This window comes from Monopterus albus, unplaced genomic scaffold (assembly GCF_001952655.1).
Source record: "Monopterus albus unplaced genomic scaffold, M_albus_1.0 scaffold292.1, whole genome shotgun sequence".
Lineage (NCBI taxonomy): Eukaryota > Metazoa > Chordata > Actinopteri > Synbranchiformes > Synbranchidae > Monopterus > Monopterus albus.
In genome coordinates this window covers 614,769-629,240 of record NW_018128172.1, presented here as the reverse complement: position 1 = coordinate 629,240, position 14,472 = coordinate 614,769, and the positions used below count along the sequence as shown (strand labels likewise).

At 46.8% G+C, this 14,472-nt stretch overlaps 3 protein-coding genes across 6 annotated transcripts in view; 2 read left to right on the top strand and 1 right to left on the bottom strand.

The window, feature by feature from the left end:
- Positions 1-411: 411 nt before the first annotated feature.
- On the bottom strand, positions 412-9,955 carry LOC109973516 (trafficking protein particle complex subunit 5-like). 4 transcript variants are annotated; one of them, XM_020623179.1, is made up of 3 exons: positions 9,881-9,955; positions 1,645-1,917; positions 412-1,127 (listed from the first exon to the last, which is right to left on the bottom strand). In XM_020623179.1, exons 2-3 carry the CDS (start codon positions 1,912-1,914, stop codon positions 831-833), a joined length of 567 nt encoding a protein of 188 aa, XP_020478835.1. In that variant the 5' UTR covers positions 1,915-1,917; positions 9,881-9,955; the 3' UTR covers positions 412-830. The 4 variants fall into 4 exon arrangements, with proteins under 4 accessions (XP_020478835.1, XP_020478831.1, XP_020478832.1 ...); XM_020623175.1 differs by lacking the exon at positions 9,881-9,955 and adding an exon at positions 2,535-2,635; XM_020623176.1 differs by lacking the exon at positions 9,881-9,955 and adding an exon at positions 2,525-2,630.
- pglyrp6 (peptidoglycan recognition protein 6) lies at positions 3,903-8,697 on the top strand. Its single transcript, XM_020623174.1, has 5 exons — positions 3,903-4,180; positions 5,961-6,767; positions 7,122-7,332; positions 7,416-7,710; positions 8,470-8,697. Exons 1-5 carry the CDS (start codon positions 4,051-4,053, stop codon positions 8,482-8,484), a joined length of 1,458 nt encoding a protein of 485 aa, XP_020478830.1. The 5' UTR covers positions 3,903-4,050; the 3' UTR covers positions 8,485-8,697.
- A 138-nt stretch (positions 9,956-10,093) lies between the features above and the next one.
- LOC109973458 (protein Wiz-like) overlaps positions 10,094-14,472 on the top strand; it is a 5,647-nt gene continuing 1,268 nt past the window's right edge. The window contains exons 1-6 of the mRNA XM_020623077.1: positions 10,094-10,179; positions 10,668-10,815; positions 10,905-11,106; positions 11,352-11,427; positions 12,823-12,956; positions 13,047-14,467. Of these exons, the coding sequence (XP_020478733.1) occupies positions 10,738-10,815; positions 10,905-11,106; positions 11,352-11,427; positions 12,823-12,956; positions 13,047-14,467 (1,911 nt within the window). The 5' untranslated portion in view covers positions 10,094-10,179; positions 10,668-10,737. The remainder of the gene's footprint in view (positions 10,180-10,667; positions 10,816-10,904; positions 11,107-11,351; positions 11,428-12,822; positions 12,957-13,046; positions 14,468-14,472) is intronic.

Genomic DNA, 14,472 nt, shown 5'->3' with positions numbered 1-14,472 from the left:
TTAATTATCATTAGAGATCTACATCGATCTATGTTCCTACCCTCACCTATGGCCATAAACTTTGGATCATGACCAAAAGAATGAGATCATGGATACAAGAGGCAGAAATGAGTTTCCTCCGGAGAGTGGCTGGGCGCACCCTTAGGGATAGGGTGCCGAGCTCAGTCACCCGTGAGGAGCTCAGAGTAGAGCCACTGCTCCCCCACGTTGAGTGGAACCAGTTGAGGTGGCTTGGGCACCTATTTAGGATGCCCCCTGGATGCCTCCCTGGGGAGGTATTTGGGCATGTCCCTCTGGGAGAAGGCCTCGGGGCAGACCCAGGACACATTGGAGAGACTATGTCTTCTGGCTGGCCTGGGAATGCCTTGGGGATTCTCCTGAGGAGCTGGAGGAAGTATGTGGGGAGAGGGAAGCCTGGGAGGCTCTGCTCAGACTACTGCCCCCACGACCCGGTCTCAGACGAAGATGGATGGATGGATGGATTAGAGACACACTTTCATGATCAAATACCCTGTTTATTTTCTCAGTGAGCTAATTCATTATTTAGGCCTGACAAAGTCCAAAGATAAACAGAAACGGGCCGCTTCCAAGTGACGCTATTTAATATAAACATGGTGACCCGTTGGGCTACATCGCAGTGAAAGGATGGTGTGAAAATGTGACAAGAAAACCCTGCAGGCTGAACCAGTCAGCTGTGGCTCGGTGTGGTGAGGTCGCCATCTTCACAGCCACCACAGTGAAATTCAGTCACATTTAGAAATAAGCACCAGTCTGAGCCATGTGTCCTCCTCCAGTCCTGATTAACACACACCGGCCTCTCGATCCAGTCTCTACCTGCCATCCAAAGCCTTGTCCCTGGCTATGACCGACTCACTGAACTTTATCATGAGCGTGGTGCCTTTGTGCCAGTGGGCAGTGACTTTGGCAGCGAAGCCACTATGTGTGAGGATGGCCTCCACGATGCCAGCAGTGAAGGCGGCGCAGTTCAAGCTGCTGTTCTCTTTGGGCACGGAGATGTACGCATTGACAAGCGGCTCCTTTTCTATGATGTAGTAAGTCTTGTCATCATCGTTGGCCTGCTCCAGCTTGTCAGCCTCCTTCCCAAACAAAGACTTCCACACATTAACCTAAAGAAAAGAAAAAAGAGTTAAAGGATGCAACCAGCGATTTACTATGTTTTTTTTTCCCCCACAAAAAAATGTGAAGCCTGTCATTCATTTCATTAAACAGCTCCAACATGTTCTGTGCAGCTTGAGGAGCTGGAAGAGCAGCGTAACCAGAACACAGATCAGTGACTCTGTCTTCAGACTCTGTCCACAGTGATGCCATTCTCAGCTTGTGGAGATGGTCGCTGGAAACAGACGTCCTCATATGTTTCCCAAGGAAGCCCCAGTGCAGGAGTGTCGCTCACTGGGGGTGGGTGGGGGGTGTTTAATAGCTGGTGGACAGAAGTGGAGGCCTATGGCACAGACCAATAAGCAGGAGCAGGGTCTGGACTCATATGCATTACGGTGAGGACACCACTGGTGCTGTCAGTCTCTGCACGGGGCTTGTGCAAAATAAACACATTACATCCTTAAAAAAGAAGTCAAAAGCACTTTGCTGTACCATCCCAAACCCATAATCAGTATTTGACGTGCTCACTTTGATGAAGAGCAGCATGTTGAGCACTTTGGTCTCCCTCTTGCCGTTCTTCTCTCTCAGCACCAGCACATCCAGCATGCTGGCTCCGACGCTCTGGCCCATGTCAGCCAGACGTGTCTGCAGCTCGGAAACAGAGTACACACGGCTCTGGCAGTACTGCACCATCTCCGAAAACAGGAGGGCAAAGGCGCTCTGACTGACTTCAGTCTTGGGTCGGGTCAGGGGCCGCTCCAAGATGTTCGACTTCCCTCGAGTGAACCGCGTGTCCATTGTCTGTGGCAGTGACGACAGTCACCAGTTAGTATCTACTTACACAGATGTGCAGGTCATTAATAACCAATGTTATTAGTTATCAGAGGAGAATTGAGCATACTGTATACACACTGCTGTATGTCCATATAATACACATGTTCACTGCACATTTATTTTGTTGGGATGCGAAACGTAAGAGCTACGGATGCAACTTAATGTACAGGTTCTTAGGCTACAGCGTAAATGTTCTCTAGTCTATTTTAGGACGTTTCTACCTTTATTTTATTGTTTATTACATATTAAGTTCGTTTGACTTTAGAGCTGTAATGCTCCTTGTGTATATATTTCGTCTACACCTCGTTGCTGTTTCTGTGATTTTGTGAAGTGGCGAGAAGACCTTTAGATTTATATACACAACAAATCGCTGATCACCGCTAGCTGCTTGCTAGCTAGCTACCTAGCCGTAAATGCTAGCTGACACTTCTTGTCAAGATAACTGTCTGCGAGGCTGTTTCATGGATAGAAACCATAGATTAATTCTAGACATGAGTAGAAACACAATTTAAAACGACAGAGTAGATAGCGTCTTATCAACTACACACATTTTTTATAAGACATGTCGTCTTACATAAACGAACCTTCGTCTCCTTTTTTCTTCTTCTTCTTCTTCTACAGATCAAATTGTTGTTTGTCTACCGCCACCTACTGTTGACGTTACGCACGAGTTGACGCATTACACAGAGGCTCCGAAGAGTGTGTGGCGTACGTTCGACATCTTCCGCCGAAGCACGTGATCGTTTCGACTCAAAGAAAAAAAGTTTTGCTGAATTTTGTATTAAAATCCAATTCAGTTTCCATAGATGTAATATCCATCCATCTATGCGTTGATTGACTCGTTTTTAATGTTTTTAACATTTGTAGGGATCCCAGGAAGAGTAGCTGTCATTAGATTCAAGATTTTTATTTTCCATTTATGCATAAACAGACAGTCTAGACATATAGGAATTCTTGTGCAGCTCTCCTTTGGAGTCAGGTAAGGAGTCAAAAGCCAGAAAAAAACTCTTAGTCTTAAAATAAAAAAGTTACATAAGGGTGACAAAGTATTAAAACCACAATACACAAAAATAGGGTAATAGTACATCAAAGTGAACATCAAACATCACACTTAGTAAATCACATGATGGAGTTGATATGTCATTACACTTGGTGAGGTAGTGAGGGGTTGCTGCACAATTACATCAGCTAATGGGGATCCTATCAATAAAATAAAATCAAAATCACTTTTTCTTTTGAATAAATGGTGAAAAAGTGCTGTTTCATGTATCTATTATTGCACCATAACCACTAGTCTGTCAGGGAAGCCATTTATTGGTGCTATTAACAATATGTTTTAATCACATGTGTATCTGAGGAGTCAAAGAACCTGCCAGAGCAAAACTAATCAACTCTACATTGATGCACATTTTAATTTTCAGTCTTGAACACCACCTTAGCTTCCTGTTCCTCCCTGTAAATGTTTTTATCATTGATTTATATCTTTGACCTTTGTTATTTGCATCTCACACCCTCTGCAGGGCATTTTCCAGCTCACCATCCACTTGCTGTTGACTGCTCTATACATGACCTGTGACTTGGTTTCAACACTTTGTGGACACACAGAGAAAGTCTGTGTGCACATAAAAACCTTAAATTAAATATAAATACACACATATTTCCGTCACTGCCAGACAACAGCCATGTGACTCACGGCTTTGGGACTTCCTCGGTTTTGCAGCCTGGTCTGTATTTTCTGAACATTAATGAGAACATGCTTATTGCCTCAGAGAGGAGTACACACAATTTATACAATAATGCTGATATTACTGATGTTATTCCCAAAAAGTTTGTTTCACAAGCAGCAGCCACATTAACGACACTAACAAGATGGCTGAGATTTATTACAGAGCTTGGGAATTTCTCAAAAATGCCCGGATCGGTCAAACGGCACTGTGTGGACACCCTGAGCTACAAGGACACACCGCTCCACACTTGTCTCAGGTGTCAGCTTCCCACGTTGCTCAGTCGGCCACACCAACTGATCAAACTCTGGCGTATCTACAGTATGTGCACTATATTACATAACCACCCACTGACTCTGCATGTCAGCTTCTATAAATGAGAGACAGAAACAAGGCGACAGACATTAGAGGCTTGAGGCTGAAGGTGTCACAGCTCAGAATGGAGACAGGAAGCAGGAAACTGAGCATGGCCCTGGTTGTGGTCCTGCTCGGCGTATACACAGAAGGTAAAATCTTTGGCTTAAACTTTCACCACTTTTCTAAGATGCAGAGTATGTATCAACATTTTCTACATGTTTAGATCAACAAACTCTGACTGGACACTGTATGTTTCAGTTTGACTCTTATGCAGATACCTTTCAGATGAGATTTTTAGTTGTACATATACTTGGCAAACTTGACTCATATTGTTTGTTCTGTTCAGCTTTAATCCTTTAAAACCTAAAACTGGCTGTGTGCACATGGCCTGTGTATCAGGAAAGTGCAACAGAAGATTTTCCAGCTTTCAATCTGCACATATTTAACTATACAAAATAATATATGACTGTACAGTAAACATGAAAAAGAAATCAAAAATACTAATTCCTTTTTTAAAATAGATAAAACATAAAGTAACGGATTGAAACAATCTGTACAAATACAGTACGTGTAGTCTCTGGGAGAGTGTAGTGTCCATTAGTACTGATCTATCCTGTGTGTACGTTTATGTAAGTGTGATTTAAAATGTTTTGATATGTCAACCAGTTTCAGAACCGCACTACTGTAAATAAAATTAAATTATAAAATTCATGCTATACGTACAACCAAAAAAAGATTCTGTATTTCCATAAGTGGGGTAAAACTATGGAATAATTTAAGTGTGGACATAAAAAATAGTAATAGAATTGACGAGTTTAAACATAAATATAAAGGTATATGCAAGAACAGGTTTAATGATTAATTAGATGGAACATTGTGGGTGTGGTGTATGATTGTTAATACTCTGTAATAATTCTTTAGTATATTACTTGTGTGGTGTAGAACAAAATTATCCATGTAGTAATACTGCTTGCAAACCAATGATGGTAAGATGATGTCATGGGGTAGGACTGGATAAGTCTGACTTCTTCCTACTCCGTTCAAGCATGTACTAGGTATAAGCACATTGATATTGGATTAGCATTTGTTGGATATGTGTAAAATTATGTGTGTTGACATATCGACTGTCTTTACATGCTTGAAAGAATAAATCAATCAAATCAAATCAAATACAGCTTGCAGCGGTGCCCAGCTGCCTACGCATTAGGTTTTAAAGGGTCAACAGCACTTCAGACATTATATTGTCCATGTTTGACCTCTGTAGGTCGATGCATCATCTACAGCTGAAATGTCAGTCCCTGTGCAGGTAGTGAGTCTGTAGTCTTATCAGGACAAGAGTGGAGCAACACAAAAGTCTCCAGCTTTAGGGAAATCCACCAGCTGCTCCACCAGCAGTATGTAAAGTACTTCACATTATCACTACTGTATATAAACATAGTTATCAGCTCCACCTTTACCAGCTGCAGCATTAAAGCGATTAACACAGTGATGCATCAATAATCCAACAGTATCAGATATGAAACAGGCCATTCTGCAGAATTACTATGATTACGGTTGATACTTCAAGTATATTTTGACGCCGATACTTTTACACAGTGGTATTTGTAGTTTTACCTAAGTAAGAGATCTGAGTACTTCTGCCACCACAGAGTTACACACTGCTACTAAACTACTGTCTAACACTGCTTACTGTCTGGATTCGCTCTCCTTTCTCCACCCGGGCACCAAGAGTTTACTTATGAAGTGAGTCACATAAAATGTTAAACTGTAGATAAACACCTTTACCTCCAGGCTCGTTGAGGCCCCTCCTCATCAGAGGCCCCTCGGCACTGAGTTCTCCTCACTCTCTGTGTGTCTAAGTCTGAGGTTGCTGGGCGGGAAACAGGTTTTGATCTGAACAGCAGACATTTATATGGTTTCTGTCTCCAGCTTTAGTCTCCCGCCACATGGACGACTTCATCAGGGCAGTAAAGCAGGTGGAGGAGCAAGACCCCGGGTCTGAGCCAGCAGCTGTGCTCAAGAGGCTGCGCAGGGCGGCCGGTCTTAACGATGCATTCATTCAGCACTTCCTCGGTAATGCAGACTCTGGTGGTCCTGAAATGGATCCTGGTCTCTCGGACTACATCAGGAAGGCAATGCATCACAGGGTGACTGAGGATGCCAGAGAGGAAGGCGTGGTTCTGACCTCCGACGGCACCACTGTGGCCCTCGGGCCACTCCTCCTGGGCATTGAGGCCAGGCTTCTCTCCAGGCGTGCTCAGGGCCTGTACCAGCTCACTCTGGCTAAAGACCTCAGCCTTTCTCTCAGGAGGAGCCCACATCTGGGACCTGATGGCTGCTGGGACAACTTCACCGCCCCTCAGATCTTCACCCTCTCAGACACCCCCTCTCTGCTCACCACTGCTCAGGTCAATGGAGGCATGGACGGTGTGGTTCTAGGGATGAAGGTCTCTGCCAAATCCAGACGTCCTCTCAGGCTCAGCCGTCTGCTGACAGACTACTACTGCCACCAGCTGGGGAGTGAGGGACTGGACGCCGCTCCTCGCCTCATCAGCCGGCGGCGCAGGGACAACTTCAGACAGCTGGTCACTGCTCCGGTGCTGGCCAGACAGGTGATGAAATCAGCAGAGCTGCAGCGTAGACTGAAGGGCCAATCCAAGATGGGTGTGAAGGAGAAGCAGCAGCTGGTGGCTGCGGTGAACGAGGGCATGAAAGAGTTTTTCCACATGTACATGGGTGAGCACAAGACCAACCCACACAGGAAGTGAAAGAGTTCTGAAAACAAGTGTGGTCTCTCAAACTGGGAATCATCTGTTTGGACAGCGCATCAACAAGAAGAACAAAAAGGGCAGATCATTATCTCAGAAACAACAGGGCCACTGATTTTCTGTGTTGTTTCTGTGCCAACCCCGTCCAGTCTACAGTCTATGGCACAGAGCGATGAGCCGGACCAGGGTCTGGACTCAGCTGGTCTCTGGACGGGGTTTGTGGAGAATGACAGACAGAGAAAATCAGCTGCCTTGTCCTTTAACCTTATTCCAATTACATGTAATCAGCTACTAACCAGCTGTGGTGAAACATCTGTTTCAGAGTGCCCCCCCATCATTCCTCGGTGCATGTGGGGTGCAGAGCCGTACAAAGGAACGCCCACCAACCTGTCTCTCCCTCTCTCCTTCCTGTACATCCACCACACCCACACACCCAGTCAGCCCTGTCTGACCTTCCAGCAGTGCTCTGCAGACATGCGCGCCATGCAGCGCTTCCACCAGGTCGACAGAGGCTGGGACGACATAGGATACAGGTAAAGGCATTCAGACTGAACTGATGTACGTGTGTAATTTCGCACCCACCCTACAGCGGCTAAGATCCCCTTTGCTCTGTCAGCTTTGTGGCTGGCTCCGACGGGCACATCTATGAGGGCCGAGGCTGGCACTGGCGAGGAGCCCACACCCTAGGACACAACTCTGTAGGCTACGGTGTGTCCTTCATTGGAGACTACATCAGCAGCCTGCCCTCCCAGCACTCCATGGCGCTGGTGAGAGATCAGCTTGCATCCTGCGCGGTTGGTGGAGGGCGACTGGTAGCTGACTACATCCTGCAGGGGCACAGACAGGTGGTGAACACTTCCTGTCCCGGAGATGCTCTCTATAATGAAATCACAGGCTGGGAACACTTCGGGGTATGTAGGAGCAGGTGTGCTTACACACACAGTGGTGCATATTAACCTCAGAGACAGGGTAAGAAAGTACTTCAGGTAGGAGTACAATCTGTCTGTTGTATACATGGAGAAGTACTCAGATCCTCTACTTCAGTAAAGGTAGTAATACTACAGTGTAAAAATACTCTGTCACAAGGAAAAGGTCCTGTATTCCACATTGTACTTAGGTAAAAGTACAAAAGTATCAGCCTCCAAACCTACTTGAAGTACCATCAGTACCAGTACCCGTCCAGCAGAACGGCCCGTGTCCCAGTAACGTCTCTGATACTGGATCATAGTGACTAATTACTGTGTCCATCACTTTAATGCTGCAGCTGGTAAAGGTGGAGCTGATGGTAACTACCTTATATACTTATACTGGGAAGTACTTTCCATCCTGCTGGGTAGCTGGTGGATTTCCTACTGGGATCAATAGAGTCTGATGGTTCTACTGGGTTTGGTTTGGTTCATCTGATTCTGGGCCTGAAGGTATCAGGTACATGTAGTGTAGTAAAAAGTACACGGTCTGTCTCTGACATGGAGTCACAGGATGAAGGAGCAGGACATTTTACTCAGATAAAAGACAAGTTTGTATGTGCAGTACTTGTTTAAAGGTAAAGGATTTTAAACACAGATTTTACCTATAGAGTTGTTTACTTTGTTGTTTTACTACTTTGAATATGTAAATAATCTGAATACTAGTTCCACCCCTGTGTACACATTTCATTTCTTTTCTTTCAGGAGGTTAAGAAATGAAAATCTTCTGCCTGACAAGCGAAGGAGCCTCGAACCAAATAAACATCTGTCTGGCGTCTTTCGAACACTTTCACCTGTGTTGCGTCAATCTGTCATACAACACATTTACTCAAGTGCTGAACTTAAGTAAACTCAGAGATACCACATGTGGTTCATTTCAAGTAAAAGTAAACGGGTATTGTGTGTTTATTGTGTTATTGCCGAAGTATTACTGATCGCTATTTAAGACTGGACAAGCTCAGTGATGACATGACGCCATCAGTTCACAAGACTGAGGTAATAGTTCTGAACATTTTTACTGTAGACTACTGCAGTTAGTTATTGACGAGTGTGATGTACACGTGAAATGCACAGCGGCAAACCACGGGTCAGTACTTCAGGCTTTTGCACATGTGTCAGACTGAAAAAATAAAAGCACTGCTATAAATATTCAGAGATGGATTTTGAGCCTGTGACTCAGATCAATATACTGCTCTGTTATGTGTGAGCAGCATCGTGCAGCAGGGGGAAACCCTCAGATGTGGTTGGCATCTAAAATCTGGATTTCCTAATTAACTATAGTGTTGCACTTTTAAACATCTCAGTGGACGAAAGTAACTAAGTACATTTAGTCAAGTACGGTACTTAAGTACAGTTTGGCAGTACTTTATTCCCACTTTCTACTGTGTACTTCTACTCCACTTCATTCAGAGGCTGATATTGTACTTTTTACTCTGCTGCATTTAGTTACTTTGCAGATTCAGGTCAATAATACTAAATCTAATTAGATAATACATTATGACGAACTGCTTCAGATTAAAATCAGCTGTAAACATAAAGTGATGAACACATGAATGCAACAGTAGTTACAGTAACAGCCTACCGCTGTTCTGCACACTGAGTACTTTTATTTTGGCACTTTAAATGCGTTTTGGCGCAGGATCTGCGCTGTTCTTAACTATTCCACTTGGCAAGTCGCCAAACGGACAGTCCCGTGTCCGACCATCAGAGGGCGCCACTGACCACGTATTAATCAGCAGGGTGTTGATTGATTTGCAGCATTTGGGCATTTTGTTTTCAAACTACTTGACTAAGTCAGTCCGGTTATACTTATCCCATGGGGGGGGACTCATACTTATATTTTTCATATAAGTTATGCACCGCTGTGGTTAATGTGCAGCCCGGACAGATGCTGCCAACTGAATGTAAACTAACGACAGGTACAACTTTACCTGTTAAAATAAAATGATCTAAGGTGGGAATAAACGTTATCAGGCGTGAACACGCTTCACTTCTGTATTTTTCAGAGCCAGGTGTCGCCAGGATTACACGACATGACAGCACGATTTACACATAAATCCGCATAACATTACACATAAGAGGGTCTAAACGAAGCGCTCCCACAAGTTGAACTTGCCAAACTTATGGCCGGTGGGTTGCTCCAAACTCTTCTCGTCACCCTCGCCGTCGACGTTACGTACGCAGCCGTGGTGCGCCTGCAAGCCGAGTAACATGGAGTCCTCAGTCAGGCATCTCCAAGGGATCCATGCAAAATCCTGAGCGGCGGCTAAAAGAGCAAGCTTCTCCATGGGAGCCGTGAAAACCTCTTGTGCCCATCGTGTCTGGACTTGAAGCTTCAGCTCGGTCCTCCAACTATGACGCACGGAGCGTAGACAGCCAGCCCTTGACTGCGACCCGCAAACCAGGCCGATTTCAGTGAGTATTTGCAGTAACAAAACTGCAACTCATGGGCGTTTGGGGTGGGAAAGACATCGTGCGCGGTGGCATTGTTGGTATGTCAACTGACAACGGGCGGATCGATCCCCGCCACGTCCTCTGAGGCAGCAGTGGACACCTTGACGTACCGGGGCAATGTCCTGCTCTGCAGAGGGGCTGCAGGCAGGACACGGGCCCGAACAGAAAGGCCACTTATTTATGTAAGCAGGGGGCGCCCGCCTCAGACACACGGGGGAAACAGGTCAGGCAGTCCTGGCAGAGAACAGGGGGCCCAGCCGCGGCAGGCCACACGGCAGATTGGACCTTGGTATATGGTCTGATGTGCGTGTCGACTCTCAGTCCCAACCAGCTGCCTGTCTGAGAAACACCTGAATGCGCCTCACTACAGGAAGCAGCGTCAGTGGGAAACTTTTAATCCGTGCTCAACTTTTATTTTGTTCACTGTCTCCGTGTGTGCATGTTTCCAGGAGAAGAGGGAGCTGCACGATGTAGGCAGACTGGTCCCCAGTGGGACTCCATGCTGTTCTCTGGGGGACCATGGAGCCAACCCCAGGGACCAGCTATGGGCCCCCACCCTTCAACTCAGCACAGCCCTTCCTCAGCTGCACCCTACAGGTAAACCACTTCACCTGTCTGTCATCACTTGTGCTGTCATTTCCAAAAGCTGTCACTAAGATTTGTCCCTGTCTGATCACCGCCACTAGTCCTCATGCTCTCCAAACGTGAGCGGCGGCCTGACGTCTGCCAGATGCTCGTGGGGCCACGCTGGAGACGAGGGCTCTGAGCAGAGTGAGGGCACACAGCCTGGTGCAGACCCGGGGGGCAGCACACAGAGGAGGTTCAGGTCCTCGGCCTTTCCCTCGTCCCTAAGCTGGGACTCGGACTCTGAGAAAGAAACACTAGATGGTAACGCAGGGTTTAATATCTACTGCTGTGCATTAGTGAATGCAGTCTGCAAATAGAAGCATTAGTGTGACTCTGAACTGATCTATCATTGTTGTCCCCTTATTGTTTTCAATGTGATTCAGTCTGCTTGAGCCAGAGCACCCCCCCCCCCCCCACCCTGGATCTGCAACATTTTTTTATCGGTCGGTAATTGTTGAGCTGTGCAGTGATGTTCCTGTGGTGTTCTGTGTGCTGTCGTGTGTCAGAGGAGGAGCTACAGCACTTTTCTAACCCTCATGGTCTGGCTGCTCACAGCCCAGGATCTCCTTCTACTGGACTCAGGTGAGGAGGAGGAGGAGGAGGAAGGGGAGCGAGTTATTTGGTGGTGAAATCATCCGTGTAGAAAAGACACAGACAGAGAGACGTCATGGAGGCAGATCACATGTTTTGTTGAAGGTTTCCTGGCTAAGCTGTGGTCACTCAGGACTGTAGCATTACTGAGGTCAGGTTTTCATAGCTAGCTTATGAAGTTAGTTGCTCAGGCCTGTTTCCTTCATGTCTGATCTAAATGAGGCGTCTGGAAATCCACAGCTGCACCTAAACTGAAAGCATTAGCGTCCATTCAGTTCCTTGGCCACAGTTACATGACAACACTGACACTACTCTCATGTCTACTTGTCTTGTCAGTAGCTGGAAAGCTTAGCTTAGCATGATGAATGGAAACAGGGACAAACAGCGAGCCCGGCTCTTTCCAAAGGTAAGAAAATCTTCCTCCCAGCACCTCTGATGTTAACAGACATTATATCTGGTTTGTTTCATCCAGTGTAAGAACAACAGTCTGTGGTCTTGTGGAAGCTATGTGTGATCATTTCTTAACTGAGAAGCGTCTGATACGTGTGAAGCTACAGCCAACAAAGACTGGTTCTGCTCAGCGGTAAGAGCATCTGAAGAGCAGCACTTCTGATGATCGTTCATGAACAGTTGACAGGTTTGGTTGTTGAATCTGTACCAAAGCTGCACAGACAGTGGCTAGAACCAAACTGTGTGGATGTGCCTTTTAAAACAGCCCTACACAGATCCCCTGGAAAATCAGAACCTTTAGGTTTTACTTCTGTTTTCCCCACAGATGAAACAAACCAGGAATCATGTTTGAATCGAAGCGAGGAGGCACATTCTGTTGTCTTTGGCCAGAGCCAGGCTAGCTGTTTAACCCCCTGTTTGGAGTGTTTATGCTACGCTAGGCTAACGAGCTGCTGGCAAACCAAACCACTACAAGAGTTGTTTCAATGCTGTCACTTAACTCTGGACAAGTGAATAACCATTTACCAAAATGTCAAACTATTGCTTTGACTAACTGAGCTGTACGCCCTCTAGGAAAGTCCAGTTTTATAGCAAATCTCTTTAGAAATGACTGTGAAATAATGTTTTAGATTCTGTTTCAAAGCTTTCTCCATGCTCTCGAGCATACTCCACCCTTTATTTATTTAGTCGGCCTAAAAGTAGACCACTTTAAATGGGGTCTACAAACTGGTGGAATCAGCATAAACAATCCTGCCATGTGTGTGTTTATAATTGGACTGAAGAACACAACATTCCCTGAAAAAAATCAAGGACATGACCTGAGTGTCCTCAAGAGAATAAGAAATAAGAGTTTGCACAAGATGTGCAATTCTGTTCTGTTTCGGGCAGAAGGTGTTCAAAACTGAGTTGAATGTTTTTCTGTCCGCTGCTGCCCAGACTCGAAGGTGGAGATCACCAAGAGCCTGAAAATCTGCCGCACCCGCAGAGGAAGACGGATTTATGTACGGCTGTGGAGGGGCAGGCCAACGACAACGAGAGCACAAAGACAGAACAGCCAAACCCATCGCAGCGTAAGCACCGTGAGGATGAAACGGCTCGGGATCTTTGCTTTTGGTCTTACGAGTCCTTTCATTCATAACCTCTCTGTTTTCTCTGCACAGTGGCAGGCAGCAAAGTCTGGAATGTATCTGAGGGCGCCGAGCCGTTTGTGTCCAACATAAAACCAAAGGAAGGTTGTCAAATGGAGGAGGAGGAGGAGGAGGCGGGCAACAGTGAGGGAGAGAAAAGGCCTGAGGCAAAGGAAACCAAGGAGCCGGAGAGAGACGTGTACACCTTCCCTGGAGACTCGGATCCCGAGAGTCCTCCTCCTGCCCCCTGGGCTCACTGCACATTCATTCAGCGGTGCAAAAAGAAGAGGGTGCTGCTCAGGCCTTTCTCTGGACTTGGCACCATGAAGCGCACGTTGCCTGAGGCTGACAAGTGGGCACGAGCGAGTCCCCAAAAAACAAAAACTCCTGAGACAACACGGCTGACTCAAGGTGGGGGGGTTTATGATTTTGAGGAGGCTGGCGATGGTGAGGCAGCGGTGGAAGAACCGAAGCTCAGAGATAGAGGAGGCAAAAGGGAAGAAAGTGGGGTAGAGTCGGCAAAAGAAATCTTCACCTGTGTGGAATGTAGCATTTACTTCAAAAAGCAGGTCCATCTGCAGGAGCACATGGCGGAGCACTGTCACAGTGGGTCAGGGGGAGGCAGGCGTTCAGGAAAGGCCGGCCGTTTCCAGTGCATTGAGTGTGGGTGGAGCCTGCCAAACCGGCTCGCCTTGGCAGACCATCACAGACGGCACCAGGAGTCCCGTCTGAAGATCCTGGCAGAGATCGAGAAACTTAACGAAAATGGGAAACCAAGAGAGATTCAAAAACTGGACAGGAAGGCAATGAAGCATCTGAGGCCAGACCCGGCCGTTAGGCAACATGCAAGTCTGGTCTTGATTCCAGGCAAAGTGTCAGACTCAGAAATAGTCACATCTCCAGCTGTGTCCCCAGCCCCAGTTTCATCACCAGAAGCAGCAGTTGATGACTCAGAAACAGCTCCTCCAGATTCAGTTCGATCCCCCACTCCGACCCAAGCTGGTTCTGCCTGCCGCCGCCGCCGCTTTGTCTGCAACAAGTGCAACTTCAGCACAAGAACCTCCCAGGCACTGGCTAATCACTCAAAGACCCACAACAGAAAAAAGCCCACCCTTCAAGCAAACTCCTCACCTCCTGTTTCACCATCATGCTTGCTCACCCCCCCCTCCCTGGCCTGTGCTCAGTGTGCCTTCCTGACCTCAAGCCAAACTGTGCTGAGAGAACACCAGAAACTGGTTCACCCAGGACTGGGTGGGGCACAAGATGAGGAAACTGAGCTGCATTCAGGCTCTAATGTGGGTGCTCAAAAATCTAAACCCCTCTTGGATTCTGATCAGCTCTCTGGGTCTGGATCTGTGCCCAGTGCAGCTCTAGGAGACAGCCCGCAGAGAGTCATGGCCTTTGAGGAGAGCACCACAGCAGAGGGTGCCGCAGCTCGGCCTGCGGGCCGGGTGGTCCT